Here is a 24,821-nt window from a genome sequence, read left to right as displayed (position 1 = left end):
TACTTCCAAGCATGTCTAGACGGCTTGTTAGGATAACTGTGCTTGGACATGACCCATTAAGGGCTTCCTGTGACGCCCTCGACTCAATAGTACACTAATCATACACGCAAATGTATACGATCAAGATCAAGGACTCACGGGAAGATATCACAACACAACTCTAGACACAAATTAAAATAATACAAGCTTTATATTACAAGCCAGGGGCCTCGAGGGCTCGAATACATAAGCTCGAATACACAAGAGTCAGCGGAAGCTACAATATCTGACTACAGACATAAGTTAGACAAGTTTGCCTTAAGAAGGCCAGCACAAAAGCATCTACGATCGAAAAGGCAAGGCCTCCTGCCTGGGAGCCTCCTAACTACTCCTGGTCGTCGGCGGTCTCCATGTAGTAGTAGGCATCGACGGTGGCATCTGGCTCCTGGGCTCCGACATCTGGTTGCATCAACCGGAAAGAAGAAGAAAGGGGGAAAAGGGGAAGCAAAGCAACCGTGAGTACTCATCCAAAATACTCGCAAGCAAGGATCTACACTACATATGCATCGGTATCAATGAAATGGGCTGTATATGTGGACTGAACTGCAGAATGCCAGAAGAGAAGGGGAAAGCCTAGCCTATCGAAGACTAGCATCTTCTGGAAACCACCATCTTGCAGCAACAGGAGGGAGTAGAGTAGCATAAAGTAAAGTAGTAGAAGTGTTATCAACCTCAGCCAGAGATCCTTTCTCGACTCCCTGCGAGAAAGCAATCCCAGAGCCATACTATCCATTTATCACCTCATATCCAAGTCTCATCTCAAGTATCCAGTTCTAGTTGTATCGATCGGGATACAACTCCAAGTGTCCGTTACCGTAGGACAGGCTATCGATAGATGTTTTCTTCCCTGCAGGGGTGCACCAGCTTACCCACCACGCTCGATTAACTCCGGCCGGACACACTTTCCTGGTTCATGCCCGGCCTCGGCCAAACAATACGCCGCAACCCGACCTAGGCTTAATAGAGAGGTCAGCACGCCGTACTAAACCTATGCCCCCAGGGGTCATGGGCCATCTCCCCGGGAACCCTGCATGTTGCGTACTCGGCCGGTGAGCAAACCTAGCTTCCTCCTTTAAAAAGGCAGGTGCTTACCAGTCCAACCCGGAGCGCGCCGCTCAGTCGCTGACGTCTATTAAGCTTCGGCTGATGCATACGACGCAGAACGCCCATACTATGCCCACGTGATGGTTAGTGCTATCAGGCCAAAGGCCCCTCGGATCAAATATCCAAATCATAGTGGATTAGGAGCACGCTATAACAAGCAGAGACTCACGAAAGATGTGACCCCGTTGCCCCGTCTCGAGGACTTGCGACAAGGGGTAGGAATGCCCGGCCACGCCTCGTAATTATCTCGCGGGCACCCTCTAGGTCAACCCGTCTCCACATCACTCGCGGGTACCCCTCAGGGTCGACCCGCCTTTCCATGTAACGGTGGTAAAGTCCAAGTATCCGTGTGTCCAAACATCACGGGGAAAACCCGAGGAATCACCCCCGGTGAATTCCACTCGATGTAATCATCAAGGTGAACGTAAGAGGAACCACCCCCGAGGTTCACACTTGAGGGGTTGCACGATAGAGTCGTATCGGAACTGGTTAAGGCGGAATCACCCTCGATGACCACGACCGAATAACTACACTACAGGGTTAACATCAGAAGTGCTGTAGAGGTCTCACCCTCGGCACTCGATAGGAACCCAGTAGTGTCGAGCAACTAAGGGTAAAGTGATGTGCGGTGCCGGGGCCTGGTCTTCGATCCCGTTGATCGGGTCTTCGATGATGAAGCAGGGGCAACAAGGACAAGGTGGGGGGTCACTGATGGATCACTAACCAACCTATACTAAGCAGTTTAGGATAAGCAGGTAGGTAACAATAAGCAGGTTACAAAAGCAGGCTCAATTACAGTAGCAAAATCTAATGCAAGCATGAGAGAATGGAATGGGCGATATCGGGATGATCAAAAGGGGGGCTTGCCTGCTTGCTCTGGCAAGGAGGGGTCGTCGTCGACGTAGTCGATCACAGGGGCATCATCGTTCTCGGGGTCTACCGGAGAGGAGAGGGGGAAGAAAACAGTAAATATAAGCAAACAGATGCAATACTAAGCATGACATGACGAAAAGCATAACTAGGGTTGACCTAACGAAGTGCTGCACGATATAGGTGAAGGGGGAATTCAACCGGGAATGTTTTCCCGGTTCCGGACCTGTGTTAGATAGATGACCGGAGGGGGAATGTTCCATGTTCAGCATGCTAGGGGCATGTGACAGATGAACGGATCACGTATTTGGATTCATTGGATTTTTCTGAGCAACTTTCATGTAGAAAACATTTTCATCCGAGTTACAGTTTAGTTCCTATGAATTATGAAAGTTTTAAACAATTTCTGAAATTATTATAATTCGAAAAAAAACATATTACTTTTGTCACCTAGTACTACTCTAGTTAGAGTCTATTACACGTGGGGCCAGAGGGGTGCTGACTCAGCAGTCAACAGTCAAAGTGTTGACTGTTGACTAGTCAAAACTGGGCAGTGGGGCCCAAGTGTCATAAGGACAATTTTATCAAAGTTTTATTAATTTTAATAGTTAGAGGGGGGTCCACCAGTCAGAGTCACATTTTAATAAAAACTAATCTAACAGTTTTAGATAGCCAGGGGGTTGGTGCAAAGGGGGATTATTGGGGGGGTTAGCCCCTAATTAGAACAAGGGGGCGGGGGCATTGGGCAGTGGCTGAGCCGGCCACGGCTGGGCTCCCCCTGGCCGGCACGCACGGCACAGGAGGCGCCTGGCGGCCTCAGCGCCTAGCAAAGGGGGCGGCAGAGCAGTGCGAGGCCCCGGCCAGCAGCGGCCCCGGCGGAAGCGGCTCGGCGACCGGCGAGTGGAGGCAGGCGCGGCGGCGACGGGGTGCGGGGCGGCGAGCACCAATGAGGTGCTAGGCGCGTAGGCAGGCGCAGGTTGCGGGTGCGGTCCGAGCGCGGGACAGGAGGTGCGGCCTCGGCGCGACGGGACGGCTGCAGGGGCGCGGCGGCGGTAGCAGCAACGCAGCAGTGTGCGCCGAGCAGCGCGGGCCGGTGAAGGCGCCTGCAGCGGGCAGAGGCGCTACGGTGAGCGAGCAGGTCGACGGAGCTGCAGCAGGCCGCTGAAGTGGAGCGGGAGGGGGCGCAGGTCGACGCGGCGCGCACGGACCAGCAGCGACGGGCGCCGGAGCAGGAGGCTGCGGCTGTGCGGGGTAGGGGAGGAACTAGCAGCAGCGGCAGTAGAAATTAGATCAGCAGCAACACATACATAGGGGCTCGGGCTCTGGCCATGGCGACTATAGATGAGCACGGGAGCGGCGGCAAATGGCACAAATCGAAGGGGTAAAGCGAGGGAATCAATAGAGAGGCTCACCCCGGTGCTTGTGGAGGAGGTCGGGGGCGTCCCGGAGCAACGGCAATCGGCGATGGACGTCGACGACCGTGGGAGAAGATGAGGACGATGGCGAGGCTGCGGGGCGTCCCGGCATGGGTTCTTCGGTGTAGTCGAAGGAGACGACCGCAGAGAGGCTCCTGGACCTGCTAGCCGGCGACGAGGAGGCCGGTGGTTGCGGGATCGACAAGGTTGCGGCGATGGAAGCGCTCCTCATCGAACAGAGGAAGAGATCGAGTGAGAGGGAGAGCGAGCGAGGGAGAGCGGAAAGTGGGCGCTAGGGTTCGCCAGGGAGACGACGACGTTCTTATCCACCAGGAGGACCGCGGGATACCCGACACGACGACGGCAGCAGCCATGGTGGGGGTGGATGCATGGCACGCCATGGCCCCTGTCTCCTCTCTGTACAGAGGAACAGAGGAAGGGGCAAAAGGCCGTGGTGGGCTGGGCCATGTGCACTGTGCACTTAGGCCCAGACCACGGTAGATGTTTAGGGCCTTTTTCCTTTTTCTTTTCTGTTTTCTTTTCACAGAAGAATTTTGCAGATAAATGAGCTGCCAAATGTATTTTCTAAAATGTGAAACTTGGTCACACAGATATAATGCCTTATCCAGCACTGCCACAAAAAGTTTGGGGCCATCAGGTGTTGTCCAAGCATTTTTAGAAAATGAAAAGGACATCTTAAATAATGATGGACCAGATAATAAATTCCCAGGGGCAATTTGGGAGTTCCAAAAATGTTGGTTTCAACATGACAAATATCTAGGGATTATTTGCCATAGGATGAACTATTTTATTTGCATGACAGAAGAAGCAAATATTTGACATGCAATTTAAATTTGAATTTGAAGCAGATTTTGGAGAAGAGGCATTTTGGCATGATGATCATGATGACATGACCTTCATTAGGGGGAGATTACTGTGGTGCGATGCTGGGGATGTTACAAATCTCCTCCACTACATGAAATCTCGTCCCGAGATTTAAGTGGGGAAGTAAAGAGTAACTTCGGGTGAACTGACCTTATAGGGTTAATTGTCTGGTGAACAATTCAGGGAAAGTGACAGAAGTATCTCTCGAGTTGAAACTTAAGAAAACATCGAGAGCAAAATATGAAGGTACAATAAGAAGTTCCAAGCGAATGGACAAATGATCGATACCTGAACAGAGTGTGAGAAGGGTTTCAAAGCATCGGAAATAGATCATCTCTCGGAGGGTGGCTCGTGATATCACACAAAGCGAAGAGCATGAGATACTTCGGAATCAAGGATATATAGGAGAGTCAGGTTCTGATCCCGTGGAGCTATGGAGGGGTGTTGATCAAAAGTAGGGAGAACGGTGGCAACTTACCGGTCACGACAACAAGGTATGTCAGAGGATAGCCTGTCAGTTATGTCGGCGGCAACATTGATACCAAGGGCGAGGGACGAAGAGAACCATTTTCCTGCTCGTTGAACAAGGCGGACCAATAGGTAAGGTTCTCGTCCATCGGTGGTTACCAGAATGTCATCAACATTAGTACCAGGGTCGTACTGACCGAATTGTACCTCGAGGGGTTTTCATAAGCAGGGAATTATTTTTCTGCTTATATCATCCAGATCATAAGAAAGGTTAAACAAACCAATGGAAAGAAAAATGATTAATTGATTATTCAAATTATTCAATGGGAAGGAAAAGGTGTTTACACACAAAAATTGGGAGTATATCCTTCCCAGGGAAAAAGCGGAGCAAGAAATACATGATAGGGCAACAAGTTCAAAAGCATTTAGATAAAGGGCGAAGGAAGAATCATGATATTACCCATACAACGATGTTTGGATAATTGATCAAGGGACATGTAGCATTGCGTTTCCACTGTTCTCAATGATATTCGGAATACCATAGTCATGCTCCGAGGTAGCATTAACATGGTGTTCCAAGTAGGGGTTGGAGTTGAAGATCACAAGAAATACGCAAAGAACAATTGCAGGAATAGCAAGGAGTCCAAGGTATAACCAAGACATGATCAAACATGTGTTGGAAAGAAGGCAAGGGGGTAGTCGATGATAACTCAAATCATCGTAGGTCAAGGATGGTATTTCTCACCATGAATTCAATTGTCATTTCAATAGAAGTCAAAATGTTGATGCTGATCACGACGCATTTGTCGAGAGGCTCTATGAAGATGCCATCGAGTAGCAACGACATCAAGCAAAAGGAAAGATGAAGCAAAGGCTATTGGAACCATGGATACGACACAAGCTCGGATTCAAGCTTGTTGTTCAAGGCGAAAAATGATAAGATAAGGAAGAACGATGTAAGCTTAGCTCGTTGTCGGAAATTGTGCTCCGGGAAGAAGGACCAGGTAGCACAGTTAAATTTTTTAGTACGATAATGATATAGCCGATCAGGATAGGAATGATGTGATGGAGTATCATTCCAATGAGAATTCACAAGAGGTGGTGCAATGACACAATATCCTTGAGATAATAGGGGGCAATACTCGAGGTAGATCAAAATAGAGGTTGGACGGATGAAATGATCTGCAGTAGACAAGTATTTTAACTTGTCCGGGAAATGGAATCAAGGAGAAAATATGGTCGGAACCACGATTGCAAAGAATCAATTTAAAGATGCAAGAGGAGCTTACACCAAGGGAACATTTGATTATAAGAGAAGCTTCCATGATAAGATCTACATCGTGTCACTGGGCATGAACACAAAGTTCAAGGTCGACTCCCACTTCTTCAATGCATAACCTCTCATTTACTTCTCGCTTTTGATGAAGTTGTAGTGTAGAAATTTTTATCCGGCGTAACACCAGTAGAGTATGACCCATAGAAATTTCCGGGTTCACACAAATTAGGGAAAGCATTAGTTCAACCCGTCAGGGCATCTTAGGAACATTTGCAAAACTTCAGAGGTAATTAACTCAAGCTCGGAAGCAGAGCATGGTTGACAAAGCAGAGAATACAATTTACCAAAGGCAATATGTATCAGGGGAAGAGCGCACAAAATTTTGAATATGAAGGAAACTGCTGGATAATAATCCAACAAAGGATTCAGCGGTCCTTAATGGATCTGATGTGAGTATCAGTACTCAATCAGAAGAAGGAAGGAATGCAAAGGCATTGGATTATAGAAACATCTGAATAATTCGATGCTTGAGTACAAAGGAGTTTATGATTTCAAGTCGAAGGATCAGAAGCAGAGGCTCTGATCAAAAGATGAATAAGTTGAAAAGAACTAAAGGTGCACCCGATCAAATCTTGATTGGGCAAGAACCAGCTCATAACCGGAGCGATGTCGAAGCCGAAAAGGAAATTCCAAGGATTAATTGATGATTGCGAGTATTCGCTCACACGTTGAATCCATAGGAACAGAATGACAACCACAAAGAATAAAGAATATTGCTAGACATATGGAATTAATCCTAATGCAAGCAGGCAAGGAGAATCAAGAGCAATAGGCTGCAGAGGATTTTCGGAAGATCACTTAATATTTCCAAGTATTTTGGAAAGCATATGAACAACTGGGGATGAACGGGTGCAGCGAATTATCCATAGTGCAAAAAGAAGCCGCAAAGCAGAAGGCACAAAGGATTCTCGAAAAAAATAGAGAGTACATCTTGTAATAATAGGAGCAACTGGGTATGAAGGTACAAGCGGCAAGGATGTTATTCATGGGGATTATATGTGGTCAGGAACTGCAAGGCAGTGGGCACAGGGTCTCGAGAAACATCGAGGAGTATCTGCAGAATCTTCTGGCGAAGCAAGCGATCATCGGTAATGTCGGGGCTCTCCGGGAGGAAGTGGGTACGAGAACCTAATGTCAGAGTTAGTAAAATGTTTAACCCGAATAGAAGAGAGATCAGTATCCCAGAGTATAGATGAGGAGTAAAAGATCCTAATACCACCCAATGGCGACGTGGGCCCGTAAGAGACACAACCAATGTTAGTAAAAGTTTTTCAGTGACTAGACTCAACTTCGGCCAAGGAGTTGGAAAGGGGGCTACCTAATGGCAGTCGGCTCTGATACCAACTTGTGACGCCCTCGACTCAATAGTACACTAATCATACACGCAAATGTATACGATCAAGATCAAGGACTCACGGGAAGATATCACAACACAACTCTAGACACAAATTAAAATAATACAAGCTTTATATTATAAGCCAGGGGCCTCGAGGGCTCGAATACATAAGCTTGAATACACAAGAGTCAGCGGAAGCAACAATATCTGAGTACAGACATAAGTTAGACAAGTTTGCCTTAAGAAGGCCAGCACAAAAGCATCTACGATCGAAAAGGCAAGGCCTCCTGCCTGGGAGCCTCCTAACTACTCCTGGTCGTCGGCGGTCTCCATGTAGTAGTAGGCATCGACGGTGGCATCTGGCTCCTGGGCTCCGACATCTGGTTGCATCAATCGGAAAGAAGAAGAAAGGGGGAAAAGGGGAAGCAAAGCAACCGTGAGTACTCATCCAAAGTACTCGCAAGCAAGGATCTACACTACATATGCATCGATATCAATGAAATGGGCTGTATATGTGGACTGAACTGCAGAATGCCAGAAGAGAAGGGGAAAGCCTAGCCTATCGAAGACTAGCATCTTCTGGAAACCACCATCTTGCAGCAATAGGAGGGAGTAGAGTAGCATAAAGTAAAGTAGTAGAAGTGTTATCAACCTCAGCCAGAGATCCTTTCTCGACTCCCTGCGAGAAAGCAATCCCAGAGCCATACTATCCATTTATCACCTCATATCCAAGTCTCATCTCAAGTATCCAGTTCTAGTTGTATCGATCGGGATACAACTCCAAGTGTCCGTTATCGTAGGACAGGCTATCGATATATGTTTTCTTCCCTGCAGGGGTGCACCAACTTACCCACCACGCTCGATTAACTCCGGCCGGACACACTTTCCTGGGTCATGCCCGGCCTCGGCCAAACAATACGCCGCAACCCGACCTAGGCTTAATAGAGAGGTCAGCACGCCGGACTAAACCTATGCCCCCAGGGGTCATGGGCCATCTCCCCGGGAACTCCTGCATGTTGCGTACGCGGCCGGTGAGCAGACCTAGCTACCTCCTTTAAAAAGGCAGGTGCTTACCAGTCCAACCCGGCGCGCGCCGCTCAGTCGCTGACGTGTATTAAGCTTCGGCTGATGCATACGACGCAGAACGCCCGTACTATGCCCACGTGATGGTTAGTGCTATCAGGCCAGAGGCCCCTCGGATCAAATATCCAAATCGTAGTGGATTAGGAGCACGTGGTAACAAGCAGAGACTCACGAAAGATGTGACCCCGTTGCCCCGTCTCGAGGACTTGCGGCAAGGGCTAGGAATGCCCGGCCACGCCTCGTAATTATCTCGCGGGCACCCTCTAGGTCAACCCGTCTCCATATCACTCGCGGGTACCCCTCAGGGTCGACCCGCCTTGCCAAGTAACGGTGGTAAAGTCCAAGTATCCGTGTGTCCAAACATCAAGGGAAAACCCGAGGAATCACCCCCGGTGAATTCACTCGATGTAATCATCAAGGTGAACATAAGAGGAACCACCCCCGAGGTTCACACTTGAGGGGTTGCATGACAGAGTCGTATCGGAAGTGGTTAAGGCGGAATCACCCTCGATGACCACGACCGAATAACTACACTACAGGGTTAACATCAGAAGTGTTGTAGAGGTCTCACCCTCGGCACTCGATAAGAACCCAGTAGTGTCGAGCAACTAAGGGGAAAGTGATGTGTGGTGCCGGGGCCTGGTCTTCGTTCCCGTTGATCGGGTCTTCGATGATGAAGCAGGGGCAACAAGGACAAGGTGGGGGGTCACTGATGGATCACTAACCAACCTATACTAAGCAGTTTAGGATAAGCAGGTAGGTAACAATAAGCAGGTTACAAAAGCAGGCTCAATTACAGTAGCAAAATCTAATGCAAGCATGAGAGAATGGAATGGGCGATATCGGGATGATCAAAAGGGGGGCTTGCCTGCTTGCTCTGGCAAGGAGGGGTCGTTGTCGACGTAGTCGATCACAGGGGCATCATCGGTCTCGGGGTCTACCGGAGAGGAGAGGGGGAAGAAAACAGTAAATATAAGCAAACAGATGCAATACTAAGCATGACATGACGAAAAGCATAACTAGGGTCGACATAACGAAGTGCTGCACGATATAGGTGAAGGGGGAATTCAACCAGGAATGTTTTTCCGGTTCCGGACCTGTGTTAGATAGATGACCAAAGGGGGAATGTTCCATGTTCAGCATGCTAGGGGCATGTGACAGATGAACGGATCATGTATTCGGATTCATTGGATTTTTCTGAGCAACTTTCATGTAGAAAACATTTTCATCCGAGTTACGGTTTAGTTCCTATGAATTATGAAAGTTTTAAACAATTTCTGAAATTATTATAATTCGAAAAAAAACATATTACTTTTGTCACCTAGTACTACTCTAGTTAGAGTCTATTACACGTGGGGCCAGAGGGGTGCTGACTCAGCAGTCAACAGTCAAAGTGTTGACTGTTGACTAGTCAAAACTGGGCAGTGGGGCCCAAGTGTCATAAGGACAATTTTATCAGAGTTTTATTAATTTTAATAGTTAGGGGGGGTCCACCAGTCAGAGTCACATTTTAATAAAAACTAATCTAACAGTTTTAGATAGCCAGGGGGTTAGTGCAAAGGGGGATTAGTGGGGGGGGGGGGGGTTTAGCCCCTAATTAGAACAGGGGGGCATTGGGCAGTGGCTGAGCCGGCCACGGCTGGGCTCCCCCTGGCCGGCACGCACGGCACAGGAGGCACCTGGCGGCCTCAGCGCCCAGCAAAGGGGGCGGCAGAGCAGGGCGAGGTCCCGGCCAGCAGCGGCCCCGGCGAAAGCGGCTCGTCGTCTGGTGAGTGGAGGCAGGCGCGGCGGCGACGGGGTGCGGGGCGGCGAGCACCAACGAGGCGCGAGGCGCGTAGGCGGGCGCAGGTTTCGGGTGCGGGGTGAGCGCGGGACAGGAGGTGCGGCCTGGGCGAGACGGGACGGCTGCAGGGGCGTGGCGGCGGCGGCAGCTATGCAGCAATGTGCGCCGAGCAACGCGGGCCGGCGAAGGCGCCTGCGGCGGGCAGAGGCGCTGCCTTGAGCGAGAAGGTCGACGGAGCTGCAGCAGGTGGCTGAAGTGGAGCGGGAGGGCGGCGCAGGTCGACGCGGCGCGCACGGACCAGCAGCGACGGGCGCCGGAGCGGGAGGCTGCGGCTGTGCGGGGTAGGGAAGGAACTAGCAGCAGCGGCAGTAGAAATTAGATCAGCAGCAACACATACATAGGGGCTCGGGCTCTGGCCATGGCGACTACAGACGAGCATGGGAGCGGCGGCAAACGGCACAAATTGAAGGGGTAAAGCGAGGGAATCGCTAGAGAGGCTCACCCTGGTGCTTGTGGATGAGGTTGGGGAGGTCGGGGGCGGCCCGGAGCAGGGGCAATCGGCGATGGACGTCGACGACCGTGGGAGAAGATGAGGACGATGGCGAGGCTGCGGGGCGTCCCGTCACGGGTTCTTTGGTGTAGTCGAAGGAGACGACCGCGGAGAGGCTCCTGGACCTGCTAGCCGGCGACGAGGAGGCCGGTGGTCGCGGGTTCGACAAGGTGCCGGCGATGGAAGCGCTCCTCATCGAACAGAGGAAGAGATCGAGTGAGAGGGAGAGCGAGCGAGGGAGAGGGGAAAGTGGAGGCTAGGGTTCGCCAGGGAGCCGACGACGTTCTTATCCACCAGGAGGACCGCGGGATGCTTGACACGACGACGGCAGCAGCCATGGTGGGGGTGGATGCATGCCACGCCATGGCCCCTGTCTCCTCTCTGTACAGAGGAACAGAGGAAGGGGAAAAAGGCCGTGGTGGGCTGGGCGATGTGCACTGTGCACTTAGGCCCAGACCACGGTAGATGTTTAGGGCCTTTTTCCTTTTTCTTTTCTGTTTTCTTTTTACAAAAGAATTTTGCAGATAAATGAGCTGCCAAATGTATTTTCTAAAATGTGAAACTTGGTCACACAGATATAATGCCTTATCCAGCACTGCCACAAAAAGTTTGGGGCCATCAGGAGTTGTCCAAGCATTTTTAGAAAATGAAAAGGACATCTTAAATAATGATGGACCAGATAATAAATTCCCAGGGGCAATTTGGGAGTTCCAAAAATGTTGGTTTCAACATGACAAATATCTAGGGATTATTTGCCATAGGATGAACTATTTTATTTGCATGACAGAAGAAGCAAATATTTGACATGCAATTTAAATTTGAATTTGAAGCAGATTTTGGACAAGAGGCATTTTGGCATGATGACATGACCTTCATTAAGGGGAGATTACCGTGGTGCGATGCTGTGGATGTTACACTTCCTCATAATTCTTAGGCTTTCCCCCATTATAAGACCACTTTCCATTACGACGCTGATTTTTGAACCCTGTGTTAGTGTTAGCCACAAAATCTGACCCGCCATCAGGGTGTTTGCGCTTTCCACCATTGCCATGGTTATTGTGATTACCATTCTGCACCGAGGCATTGTGTTGTTGACCCTTGCCACCACCGTTTTTCTTGCCCTTGTCAGATTTATCATCATCAGAATTGGGATCCTTCGTACCATGTTTGCCACCGGGTTGGAGAAGTGTCCCGACGGTGTCAGAAAATACGGGGGTGGTGTCCGACCAAGGCGAGGGTCGGGGGCCGACTCTTCTTGTCGGATCGGCTCTAGCAGGAGCGGCTGCGCCGCTACTCTGCTCCCAGGTACATCAGAGGTTAATTGGGGTATAACCGGCTCTCCCGGAGTACTTGGGTCTGCCCCTGGCGAGTTCAACAAACGTGCGGGCTCATAACTCGGGGGTAAAACGGTTCCGGTACCTCCGTTGATGAACTGCATTAGAAGCGTTCTGCTAAAGACTTAGACGCCAAGCCTTCGTCTTTAGAGGTTCCGCCTCTGCATTAATCTGAGCCTGCAACTCGGCTGTTCGGGCGCTTTCAGCGTTGATATCCTCCTGGGCCTTGGTCATATGCTCCCGAAGCTTTGCAATCTCCGCATTGTGCTCTGCCTGTTTTTCCGCAGTGACCTCCGTCACCAGCAGGGTTGTCAGGGTGGTCATCAGCTCAGACAGAACTTGAGCCGGAGGCCTGGCTGAGCCGGATGTTGAAGGGTCAGTCATTGTCGTAGCTCCAGCCGTCACAGTGTTGAGAGCCGGCGCGGTCCCCGCCATGAAGATGGCAGCTCGGCACGGCGGCTCATAGGGGTCCGAAATAATATTGCCATCGGAACAGCCCCCAAGCCGACCGTCATGAAGCTGGTAGATTGAATCAGTCTCCCCGGTTGAGGACTCACCATCAGAATAGACGTGAGTCTCTCCTCCAGATACAGAGTTTTCTGCAAGTTCCACACGCTGAAGGTGACCCGGTACCCATACTCGATTGAGTCGGCCTCGGGGAACCAGCCGGCCGGCGTCGTCGATCTACAACTTGCCGCGGCGACTCTTCATCATCCTGCCGACGGCATATCCCTCGATCCCTGGGAAAGAGCCCTTCAAGAACTCGAAACCAGCGTGCGCTCGCCCCACGGTGGGCGCCAACTGTCGTGGTTTTGTCACGGTAGATGTCCTAGTGTGAGGACTTAGTCGTGAGGCCATCACAACCGGGTGGTTAGCTTGTCGGGGTTGATCGGAATGGAGAGACACGGGTTACCCAGGTTCGGCCCCTCACGATCGAGGTAATAGCCTACTTCCTGCTTGTTTGCTTATTACTTGAGGATCAATTACAAGGGAGCGGATTCGCTTGACCTAGCTATTGATCGGTTGTAACTTAACTTTTCCTGCCTCCGGGTCTCGCCTTTGTATATAGGTCGAGGCACAAGGCTTACAAGAGTCCGGGTCGTATCACGACCCGTGACTTAACCTGTCTCTACTTGTCTTGTTTCCTAAGTAAGGAGACTCCTGGCGACTTGTACTTCGAGGCTATCGAGCCACCGTCTTCGGATGCTGAGCCCTAAGCCGGCCCACTCCGTGAGCCGCCCTATTGGTCTGGCTCTTGGGCGCATCAGCTCGTCTTAAAGTCTTGTTCTACAGCTGCCACTGGATGACCCGGCCCAATAAGGCGGGTCATATTGCGGGGTTATATCCCCAACAGAAGTGGTGAAATATCTATCTAGTGTAGATCTAGCAATGCTATGGTAGTCGAAGTGTCCATATTTTGTGAACTTGCTATGTCAAGTTGTAATGATGAACTTGCTATGCTCGATCGTATGCTATGTGTTGAATTTATCTACGTTGTGTTGATCTACGTTGCATGAGATTGTATGGTTTTGGGGGATTGGATATAAGAGGGATGGCTACGATGTGAACAAATGAGCTATGTCCGGTTGAAGATGCTCTAAGAGAAGAGTAGGAACTTGATTGCAGGACTGAGCTTCTTTTGATCTCCTTGTGGTTTTGGCAGCGTCAGAGTGCTTTCCTGTGGAGAATATCTGTTGGAAATATGCCCTAGAGGCAATAATAAAATGGTTATTATTATATTTCCTTGTTCATGATAATTGTCTGTTGTTCATGCTATAATTGTATTAACCGGAAACCGTAATACATGTGTGAATACATAGACTGTAATATGTCCCTAGTAAGCCTCTAGTTGACTAGCTCGTTGATCAATAGATGGTTGTGGTTTCCTGACCATGGACATTGGATGTCATTGATAACGGGATCACATCATTAGGAGAATGATGTGATGGACAAGACCCAATCCTAAGCATAGCACAAGATCGTGTAGTTTGTTTTGCTAGAGCTTTTCTAATGTCAAGTATCGTTTCCTTAGACCATGAGATTGTGCAACCCCCGGATACCGTAGGAATGCTTTGGGTGTATCAAACGTCACAAGGTAACTGGGTGACTATAAAGGTGCACTACATGTATCTCTGAAAGTGTCTGTTTGGTTGGCACAAATCGAGACTGGGATTTGTCACTCCGTATGACGGAGAGTTATCTCTGGGCCCACTCGGTAATGCATCATCATATTGAGCTCAATGTGACTAAGGAGTTAGCCATGGGATCATGCATTACGGAACGAGTAAAGAGACTTGCCGGTAACGAGATTGAACAAGGTATTGGGATACCGATGATCGAATCTCAGGCAAGTAACATACCGATAGACAAAGGGAATTGAATACGGGATTGATTGAATCCCGACATCATGGTTCATCCGATGAGATCATCGTGGAACATGTGGGAGCCAACATGGGTATCCAGATCCCGCTGTTGGTTATTGGCCGGAGAGATGTCTCGGTCATGTCTGCATGGTTCCCGAACCCGTAGGGTCTACACACTTAAGGTTCGGTGACGCTAGAGTTGTTATGGGAAATTGTATGTGGTTACCGAAGGTTGTTCGGAGTCTCGAATGAGATCTCGGACGTGACGAGGAACTCCGGAATGGTCCGGAGGTGAAGATCGATATATTGGACGAAGGGTATTGGAGTCCGGGATTGTTCCGGGGGTACCGGGTGATGACCAGCGTGTCCGAAAGGGGTTTCGGAAGCCCCGGCAAGCGTTTGGGGGCCTTATGGGCCAAGGGGAGGGGGCACATCAGCCCACTAAGGGGCTAAGCGCCCCTCCCACCCCATCTCACGTAACCTGGAGAGGTGGGGGCGCCTCCCCTAGGGCAGCCACCCCTCCCGGCTTGGGGGGCAAGTTTCCTAGGGGTGGGGGCGCCCAAACCCATCTAGGGTTTCCCCTTGGCCGCCGCCCCTCCCCTTAGATGGGATCTAAGGGGGCCGGCCCGCTTCCCCCTTCACCCTATAAATAGAGGGGAGGTGGGAGGGCAGCAGCGCCCTTCCCAAGGCGCAGCCCTCCCGCTCTCCAACACCTCCTCTTCCTTCGTAGAGCTTGGCGAAGCCCTGCCGGAGAACCACGAGCTCCATCGTCACCACGCCGTCGTGCTGCCGGAGTTCTCCCTCAACTTCTCCTCTCCCCTTGCTGGATCAAGAAGGAGGAGACATCCCCGGGCTGTACGCGTGTTGAACGTGGAGGCGCCGTCCGTTCGGCGCTAGATCGGATCTTTCGCGATTTGAATCGCCGCGAGTACGACTCTATCAACCGTGTTCTTGTAACGCTTCTGTTTAGCGATCTTCAAGGGTATGAAGATGCACTCTCTCTCTCTCGTTGCTAGCATCTCCTACATTGATTTTGGTGACACGTAGGAAAATTTTGAATTATTACTACGTTCCCCAACAATATCCTCTCACCCAAAGTGAAGGGAAATGGCAAGAAGGAAAGTCTGGATGAAGGAAGAAAGAGTAGAATGGCTATACTTCGACACTTTTAGTTGACGGAGGTATAGGTGCTCAACAAGTGCTAGCCGCTAGGTGAAGTCGAACGCATATGACCTTAGAACCGGGGTCATCGTTCAGCAAGGTGCATACTGACCGTTCGCGGTCCTCGAGGGGGTCAAATGCACTGCTGCACTCTTCAGCACACATTGATTGACCGACATTTGTTTTTTTTTTCAAATCCAAATCAAGGAAGGAACAGTTCAGAAGCTCACCTATAAACTGCATGGATACGAAAATACTAGTGCACCATAGTGCATCACGCAGCCTTGGCGGTAGTCGACGACAAGTTTGACCTACCATCGTTCTCTTCGTTTGACAGAATCAGCTCATCATCCTTCACAGCCTCCGCACCTACCGCGCCACTGGATGAGACATCGACCCGACTTCTCTCCGTTTGTCCCTTCGATCCCAACTTGGCGCCACGCCCAGTTCAATCCTCCTTCCGGCGCCAAGCAAATCACCACGTTTTATTACTAGATAAACAATCCGACATGGCACACACTGTGGAGACCGGAGACCAGCGATGAGTGGCTGCATGCAACCTGAGCCTGCAGGTTGCAACCACCTAGCTGCGTGGAAACTTCGCGGCATGGCGAGCGGAGTCGTGCGGTGCGACTGAGAACAAACTCGATGCGCACGCATGAGCAGTTGTTGGTGAGAGAGATTTGATTATTATTATTAGCCACTGGATCCTGTCCAAGTCCAAGTTGATCCTGCTTGCTATATAAGCTCCGTCTCGCAGCAGAAACACAGCAGCGGCAGCAGACAGACAGAGCAGCAGCCACAGCCTGAGGCGAGCCAAGAAAAAGCTCACAGCTTAAACTGAAAGCTAGCTACTAGCTAGGATTAGCTCAAACTTCCGCTTCCGCCAGACACAGAGCTCGTCGGCGGCATGGACGCCATGGAGAGAGGCGAGCGCGCGACGCTCCTGCCCGAGGTAACGATTAGCTCCCTGCCACCATCCTCCTCTTCCTCCTCCTGTGCTGCCCCCTGTTCGTTCTGGAAGGAGGATCAGTACAATGAAAACATTTTCCGAGAGTACAATGAAAACTGAAATGCAAAATCCAGAACCACGCTTCAGCATCCGTCAACACAAGAAGAGCATTTGTGCACCTCCATTAGACCGAGTCTAACTTACAAGAACACAGAGAAGAAAAAGGACCAAATGGTTTTTAATACGTGGTTAATACCGCATGCATATCCTAATCACACAACCGCATCCACATCACAGCCTTCCTGCAGCATCATATCCAGAACTCGTCATACAGATGCATTTTGTTAAGAAAAATACAGATTCTGTTCTGGTTGCTAACAATTCCTGCGATCTATCTCTGTTGCAGAGTCATGGGCCAAAGGTTCAAGAGGATGACAGTTTGCAGGTGCCACTCCTCAAGCATAAGAAGCGGGGCGGCAGCAAGGCACCAGCAGTAATTCTATGTAAGCAAAGCTACATGTTCATCTAACTGTTTTAACAGTTACCAAAAATGTGGATTAAATGGAGATGAGCTAGTGGTTTAACTTAAGTTTCGCCATTGCTGGTGCAGTGTTCGAATGCCTGGAGAGCACGGCGTTCAACGGCATCTCGACAAACCTGGTGGTGTACCTGGAGACCGTCCTCCACGGCACCAACCTCGCCAGCGCCTCCAACGTCGCCACCTGGTTCGGCACCAGCTACCTCACCCCGGTCTTCGGCGCCATCATCGCCGACTCCTTCTGGGGCAACTACAACACCATCCTCGTCTCCCTCGTCGTCTACCTCCTAGGCATGATGCTCGTCACCTTCTCCGCGTTCGTGCCCACCACCACGGCGGCGCTGTGCGCGGCGGGCGCGTCGTGCGCCGGCACCGCCGGCACGTGGGGGCTGAGCTCGCAGACCGTGGCTTTCGTGGGGCTCTACCTCGTGGCGATCGGGTGCGGCGGGGTGCGCTCGTCGCTGCTGCCGTTCGGAGCGGAGCAGTTCGACGACGACAGCGCGGCGGACCGGGAGGGCAAGGCGTCCTTCTTCAGCTGGTTCTACCTCTGCGTGAGCTTCGGCCCCATCATCTCCGGCGTGTTCCTCGTCTGGATCCAGCAGAACATCAGCTGGGGCCTCGGCTTCGGCATCGCCACCGCCTGCATCGGGCTCGCCTTCGCCGCCTTCGTGCTCGCCACGCCCATGTACAAGCGCCGCATGCCCGCCGGCACACCGCTCAAGAGCCTCTGCCAGGTCATTGCCGCCGCGTGCAAGAAAATCAGTGTCAAGGTGCCCGCCGAAGCCGGACACCTCTACGAGGTTAGCGACAAGATCGACTCGCCCCAGCCCAGGATCGCGCACACCAGCGACTTCAAGTTCCTCGACAAGGCGGCCATCGTCACGGAGTCGGACATGGAGGAGAGGCCGGAAGCAGCGACCTCCTGGAAGCTGTGCACCGTGACTCAGGTGGAGGAGCTCAAGATCCTCCTCCGCCTGCTGCCCGTGTGGATCACCAGCGTCATCGTGTCATCGGCCTTCTCGCAGATGAACACCACGTTCGTGCAGCAGGGCAGCGCCATGGAAATGACCATCCTGTCGGTGTCGGTGCCCGCAGCGTCGCTAGCCTCCTTCGAGGTGATCTGCGTCATGACATGGGTGCTCCTCTACAACAAGGTGATCGTGCCGGCATTGAGGAGCTTCTCCTCGAGCGGTGACGGCGAGCCGTCGCAGCTGCAGCGGATGGGTGCCGGGAGGCTCCTCATGGCGCTCACCATGGCGGTGGCAGCGCTCGTGGAAATGAAGCGGCTCGACAGCGCGGCGCGTGGGGAAGAGATCAGCATCTCGTGGCAGCTGCCCCAGTACTTCTTCCTTGCCGGCGGGGAGGTGTTCTGCTACATCGCGCAGCTGGAGTTCTTCTTTGACGAGGCGCCGGACACCATGAAGAGCATGTGCACGTCGCTGGCTCTGCTCACCATCGCGCTGGGGAGCTACATGAGCTCCTTCATCTACGCCATCGTGGAGGCCTTCACGGCGACGGGAGACAGCCCCGGGTGGATCTCCGACGACCTCAACAAGGGCCATCTCGACTACTTCTTCTGGGCCATGGCTGCAATGTGCACGCTCAACTTCGTCGTGTATAGCGGCATCGTCAAGAACTACAGGCTCAAGACGGTCATCTCGTGATCGATCGCGCAAGGCTTCAAGATTCCATTACATTCTACATACATTAAACAGGAAAGAGTAATTAGGAGTAGCCAGGTACTTTCTTTTTTTGAGAAACTTGTAGCCAGGTCCCAGGTACATATATACACAAGACACGGTAGGAAGAAAAATGTAGGATATTACTTCTTTTCTTTTCATGGCCGTAGTGTAATCCTATGGCAGGAACATTTCTTTTGAATTTATGTTGGCGCCCTTTCTTGGATTGTAGAAATATTACAAGATGACAGTATGAATGTGTGCTTCTCTTGTATTTCAATCCAGGGACAGAAATTTGCATTTAACATGCGCGTAGAACTTTGCTTAGTGAGAACACTAATTAATTCAGGTGCCTAAATATTTTTCTTTGTGAAAAATTTAGGTGACTAAATCAAAGGATATAAATGGATAGTCATGGTAAAGGTAGGATCTTATCCTATTTGATGGGACTGGATTCACGTCACACAAATCTATAATATTTTAAAAATTGTGTCCTTTTCTATATCCGTACTTTTGGAGTTTTCAAATACGTAATCATGTACAATTTTGATATATGTATAAGTTCCCTAAATTTTCATTTGAAGTCGGTTGAATATGTGGCCGTTTTTATTTTTATTTATGATATTTGTACTAATTTGTTTAGCGTGGATTGAAAATTAAAGGATTCTTTATTTATTTTCAACCGCTGGAAGACTACAGCGGCCGGACATCCGGCGCCAGGAGGCTGCAGCCACAGCAGCAGCCCAGCAACCGAAGAGCTACAGGGCCCGAAGGCGGTGATCCTATTGATGTTGCAACCATGGCGACTGTGCACTGGAATTGGATGGCGTTAGAGTCGCATTCATGGTATCCATGCGATGGAACCTATTGGTGGCCGTGCTGCAATTCCGGCGGCCAGGGCCACGACGGCGGGGGTAGACAATACCTTTGAGGTGTGGAAGTGGCGAGCCGGGGAGGGTGTCCGATGCTCTACATGTGGTGAGGATGTGGATTTGAGTGCAAGGGAAGAAGAGAACGCGGTGACCGGTCCAAATTTGGATCGGCCGACCGGCGCCTAGTAGTTGCCATAAAAAAAGAAATTTGAACAAAAAGCCCGGTGCTAATGTTTAGCACGTGCCAACCTAAGGGTGCAACTGCGCTATTTATTTTCTTACGACACAAGTGCTCATATGCACCGGAAACGTCTCCTCCCACCGAGGCCTCTTTAATTTGTGCGCTTTGACGTCTTTTGCAGCTGATTAACAGCCGTGCATTATCCCCGTGTTGGCGATGCAATAGGTAGAGTCCATCTAATAACCCCGCAAATAAAAAGAGTCCATCTAATAAACTGGTCACGTCCTAATTAAACTTCTGGTACGGTACTAATCTGCGCAGCGATGGATCTGACGTCCCGCACCGGCCACCCTGAAAAACTCGGTTGAGGCCCAACTGGGCCCTCGACCTAGCTCTCTCTTTCCCCTCGCTCGTGACTATCCCGTCCTCCTCTACTCTCTTCCCCGAACGCACCCGCAGCACGCCGCCGTGAACCACCGCGCCCACCGTCGTCGCCTCGCCTCACGAAGTTGTCTAAGAGCTCCGGCGAGCCACGCTGCATCTCCTCACCGATGAACACGAGCCCGGGAGCACCGCAGCGAGCCTTTGAGCTCGTCACCGCCGCCTCTGTTCGCCGATCGCCGGCGTCGATTCGCCACCGTCAACGCTTCCCCGAGCTCGACGACGGCGCCATCGGATGCGCCGTGAGCCCCTCTACGTTTTCCTCCTGTTCTCCTTCTCGCACTCGAGCCCTAGCTAGCTATTCCGCCATGGCCGAGATCTCGCTGCCGCCGCCGCGTAGCTCGCCATCGCTAGCCATCCCTGCTGCTCAAACCGAGCGCGAAGCCGAACTCTTGAAGCTCCCAGGAGGCCTATGAGCCCCTTAGCCAGCCTTCCAGCGCTTCGTAGCACTGACGCCGTTGAAGCCATAGCACGTCACCGCACGAGGTCGTCGCCGTCCTTGTTCCCAGCTATCACTCGACCCACCACCGGGTCCAGTGGATGCGCGCGGGCATGGGCTTTCCCCTAGTGCCTCCAGCACATCCAGCCGTCTCAGTGGTACTCCGCTGCGCGGGATGGTCGCCGGCGGCTAACCCCGGCCGGCTGACGTGCCCCTGTTTAATTAGTCGCTAACAACTCCGTTAACTAGCCACTGAGGCGCTGACTAGTGGGACCCCATCTAATTAGGTTAGTTAAACTCTCTGTTTAGGGTTAGTTTAATTCCCATCTGCAAATCAGTTCTCTCATTAGCTTTGACTGCTTCAAGCAAGCTACAAAATCAAAAGAAAATTTCCTTTTACTTCCAACTGAGCTGCTGATGGCCGTTACCTACTTTTGTGATCGTCCTCACGATTAACTTGACGCGAACGGGGGCATAGGTGTGCCTTTTATAAGGGCGTTGAAACTGTTGGATGGAACATCTTCAGATTGACGAAGTTATCACAGAGCTAGTCTCCCAGAAACAAAGGAAGATTGTAAACAGAAGCAGGTAGGAGCAGGACCCCTCCCCGCGCCCCTCCCCACGCCGGCTGCCACTCCGCACCGGCGCCCACCCCCTCCTCCCGCCGGCGACCTCTCCGGTCCCGGCGACCCCTTCCCGGCGGATCTCCCCCCTTTGCTTCCCATGGCTTCTGGATTTCGTAGCCCCCCGTCGGTCTCGTCGGCGTTCCCGCGGGAGCGTCCTATCGTCTCGGGGTTGGGGCTGTCGGAGTCGCCTGGCTTGGCGCGCTCCTCTTCGGCTGCTGGTAGTCAGGCTGTTGGCCCCGCGCCGGCGCAAGCGGAGGTCTGGCGCCGGCCGGGCCCCTCCCGCAAGGCCATGTGGCGGCGTCATCGTGCTCTCAGGAGGCAGTTCGGGGCTGGTGTTGGGCCCGGCCGCGATGCGTCGCCGTCCTCCTCAGAGCGGCGCCAAATCCCGCCGGACTTGTACGGCCTATGCTTCAGGTGTTTCGAGGACGGTCACCGGCGTCAAGACTGCACTAACGAGCCTTTGTGCATCCGCTGCGGCCACGCTGGGCATGTCTCCTCTCAGTGCCTGGAGCCGCGCAGTCCCATCTCTGCGGAGGAGTTGCGCTGTGCGGTGATTGCCAAGGTCGCTCGCAGGTCGGAGGCACCCGGACAGGCACCGGCCATTCGGCGGAGGTTGTCGGAGCCTAGGCAGAGCGCGCCGGTGGCGCCGCTCTTGCCAGTTGCGCCCAACCTCCACCCTGTGCTGCCGGGAGCGGCCTTGCTGGTGGTACTGTCCGACATCTGTGTGCTGCCGCGCTCGGAGGGGTTGGACGACCTCGAGCGCCGGTTACAGCTGGCGGTGGTGATGTACGTTGGCGGGGCAAGGCCGGCCGTGTCCTGCGACGACGCAGCGGTCGCGATTTCGGCACAGTTGGGGATCCCAAGGTTTCGTTTTTCTGTCCACAAGTTCCACCCGGAAGATTTCTTGGTCGTGTTCGCGGCGCATGAGTTCAGGAACAGGGCACTGGCTCTCCCAGCAATTGAGCATCTCGGAGTCAAGTTCTTCATCAAGCCATGGCTCAGGCAGGCGCAGGCGGCATCGAGGCTAATGCGGGTGCAGGTGGATGTCATGATCGAGGATGTCCCGTCCCATGCGTGGGCTCAAGAGACGGCGGCAGAGCTACTTGGGAGTGCATGCTTGATCGATAGCCTGGCACCGGAGACGGCCAGCAGGGAGGACTTGTCGCTGTTCAAGTTGAGGGCTTGGTGTGTGGATCCTGAGGAGGTGCCGGTGTTTCGGAGGCTGTGGGTGCCAGAGCAGCCGGAGGTGGTCTCTGACCTGGCGGCGAGGCGAGCTTCGTTCCGCCAGCTCTTGGAGTATCCGGTGTTCATTCACGTCGGCAGGTTGAGGGATTTCTCGCCGCCGGAGATGTGGAGATGTGCATCAGGATCTGACGGCAGGAGTGGGCAGAGTGGTTTGCCGGACAGCTCGAACGGTTCGTTCCAAGGAGGTGATTGGGTGGTCCAGCCATGGGCACGCGGCGTTCGCGATGAGCGTGGTGCCGGCCGGCGGTACAACAACGACGGTGGTGGCGGGACGCACGTCAGATCATACCGGGTGGCGCTGGAAGGAAGGGTGGGGCCCTCTGCTTGGAGGCTTCCACCAATCGGACCGGGTTCGTTGACGGTCAAGCCTGCTGCGGTGTTGCAGAGTCACGGGACTGTGGTGGGACAGGGTCTTTCAAATGAGCCAATCCAAATGAGGGAAGTGCTGCCCACAGTGGTGGAGACAGCTGGAGAGTTGGCATTGGCGGCACAGACCAGCCCTGCTAGGGAACGACCAGTGGAGCAGGCGCAGGTGACGACATGCTTGGGATCCGAAGTGGTCAGGCAGGAGGATGCTAGGACCGAGGCTGTGGTGGAGCCTTTGGTGGTGGCCAACGAGAGGGCCGCAGATGTGGACAAGGACGTGGGGGCTAATCCCAGACCGATCGGGGTGGGGCCTCTGCAACCCGATCAGACCATGCCAATCGATGCGGAGGTGGGAGTGGGGGCCGATCCAAAGCAGACCGTGGTGGAGCCACAGTTGGACCAGGCGGTTTCTTTTGCCGCGGAGGATCCGGTGCGGCTTGTCGGGCCAGGTGCTGCAGAAGATTCGTCCAGGGGCGGGCAGGGACCGGTGCAGGAAATCCCAGCATCCGAAGATGCCCCGGCGCTGCTTTTGGAAGGATGGGCCCCAGTTTCGGAGTTGATTGGCGACGCTGCTCGGGAGCTGCACCTATCTCATCTCGGGCCAGGATCCACCCCGGAGCTCGCGCAGGGGGACCAGGTCTCTCTGGCAGCCAGGGATGCATGTGATGGGACTACGTCGGAGGGCCATGCAGATAACGTTTTTTTGCATGGTGGAGAGCTAGTTGTGCATGAGGATGCCCGGGATGTGCACGCCATGGAGGATAGCCTGTCTGCCAAGGAGAGGGCAGCACTTGGCAACATCAAATCCTTTTGCGCCAGGCTTCTGAAGAAACTAGCTCCTCCACTCCTGAAGGAGATAGAAAGCGTATAAGGGGTGCGTGCTGGCCAGGACCCGTTTACACCTAGGCGAAACACCCGGTCGGTTTGCGCAACGGGCGCTAGGAAGAGCAACGTGACAGCGGCGGAGTCGGTGCTTCTTAAAGCGCTGGGCATTACTAGCGATGATCTAGCGGTCTCTGAAGACGCGCTAGGTCAGCTAAGGGCGGTGTTTGACTCGTCGGTCCAAGAGAAGCAGTTGAGGGCGATTGCGGCTATATTCGGGAAGATTATGCCAAGCAACTTGGCTTGTGATATGGAGAGTACGACGCTACTGTCAATCTAGACAGCGCGAGCCGTGGCACGGGGAGACCCCACTATCCCTATGTCGCACGCCACGATGGAGGTTGTATGTTGGAACGTTAGGGGGCTCAACAACCCTGCTAAGAAAAAAGCGCTTAGGGAGTTCGTTGACACGGTGCGTGTCGCGATTATATGTATCCTGGAGTCAAAACTCGAGAGAGTTGACCAATTTACTATCCTGCAATGCTTATCTCCCTGCGTCGGACACGAGAGGTGGAATCATTATTGGGTTGGATTCATCCAGGGTGATGATTTCCAACACGGTTCTTGATACTAACTTCATCACTGGTTATGTGTCGCGTATGGAGGGGCCTGCGTAGTGGTTATCGGTGGTCTATGGGCCGCAGGAGGATGAGCAGAAAATAAATTTTCTTGAGGAGCTTTCGGAGAGAAGAATCATCTGCCCGGGTCCATGGCTGGTGATTGGAGATTTCAACATGATTTTGAACGCAGCGGACAAGAGCAACAACCGGCTGGATCGCAGGATGATAGGCAAATTCAAGTGGTTTGTGGATGACAATGGCATCAAGGAGCTTTTCTTGCATGGGCGGATATTTACTTGGAGCAACGAGCTAG

The 24,821-nt window shown here is 52.4% G+C and overlaps 2 protein-coding genes across 2 annotated transcripts; both read left to right on the top strand.

Moving 5' to 3' along the window:
* Positions 1-16,502: 16,502 nt before the first annotated feature.
* On the top strand, positions 16,503-19,131 carry LOC109731942 (protein NRT1/ PTR FAMILY 8.3). The gene is made up of 3 exons (XM_020291120.4): positions 16,503-16,682; positions 17,086-17,182; positions 17,290-19,131. The coding sequence occupies exons 1-3, from the start codon at positions 16,638-16,640 to the stop codon at positions 18,879-18,881; spliced, it is 1,734 nt and encodes a 577-aa protein (XP_020146709.1). The 5' UTR covers positions 16,503-16,637; the 3' UTR covers positions 18,882-19,131.
* Positions 19,132-21,348: 2,217 nt separating this feature from the next.
* Positions 21,349-24,433, top strand: LOC109731953 (uncharacterized). The gene has a single exon (XM_020291132.4). It carries the CDS (start codon positions 21,553-21,555, stop codon positions 23,935-23,937), a length of 2,385 nt encoding a protein of 794 aa, XP_020146721.1. The 5' UTR covers positions 21,349-21,552; the 3' UTR covers positions 23,938-24,433.
* Positions 24,434-24,821: the final 388 nt, after the last annotated feature.

Source organism: Aegilops tauschii, chromosome 6, assembly GCF_002575655.3.
Source record: "Aegilops tauschii subsp. strangulata cultivar AL8/78 chromosome 6, Aet v6.0, whole genome shotgun sequence".
Lineage (NCBI taxonomy): Eukaryota > Viridiplantae > Streptophyta > Magnoliopsida > Poales > Poaceae > Aegilops > Aegilops tauschii.
Note: the sequence above shows the minus strand (reverse complement) of the source record. Positions and strands in the feature narration are given on the sequence as shown.

What these genes read in the sequence shown, in the direction of transcription:
- LOC109731942 (XM_020291120.4), top strand. Translation starts at nt 16,638, where the DNA reads ATGGACGCCATGGAGAGAGGCGAGCGCGCGACGCTCCTGCCCGAG. An exon ending in GCGCGACGCTCCTGCCCGAG is followed by an intron (nt 16,683 to 17,085) that starts GTAACGATTAGC and finishes TCTCTGTTGCAG; the next exon opens with AGTCATGGGCCAAAGGTTCA. An exon ending in GGCACCAGCAGTAATTCTAT is followed by an intron (nt 17,183 to 17,289) that starts GTAAGCAAAGCT and finishes TTGCTGGTGCAG; the next exon opens with TGTTCGAATGCCTGGAGAGC.
- LOC109731953 (XM_020291132.4), top strand. Translation starts at nt 21,553, where the DNA reads ATGGCTTCTGGATTTCGTAGCCCCCCGTCGGTCTCGTCGGCGTTCCCG.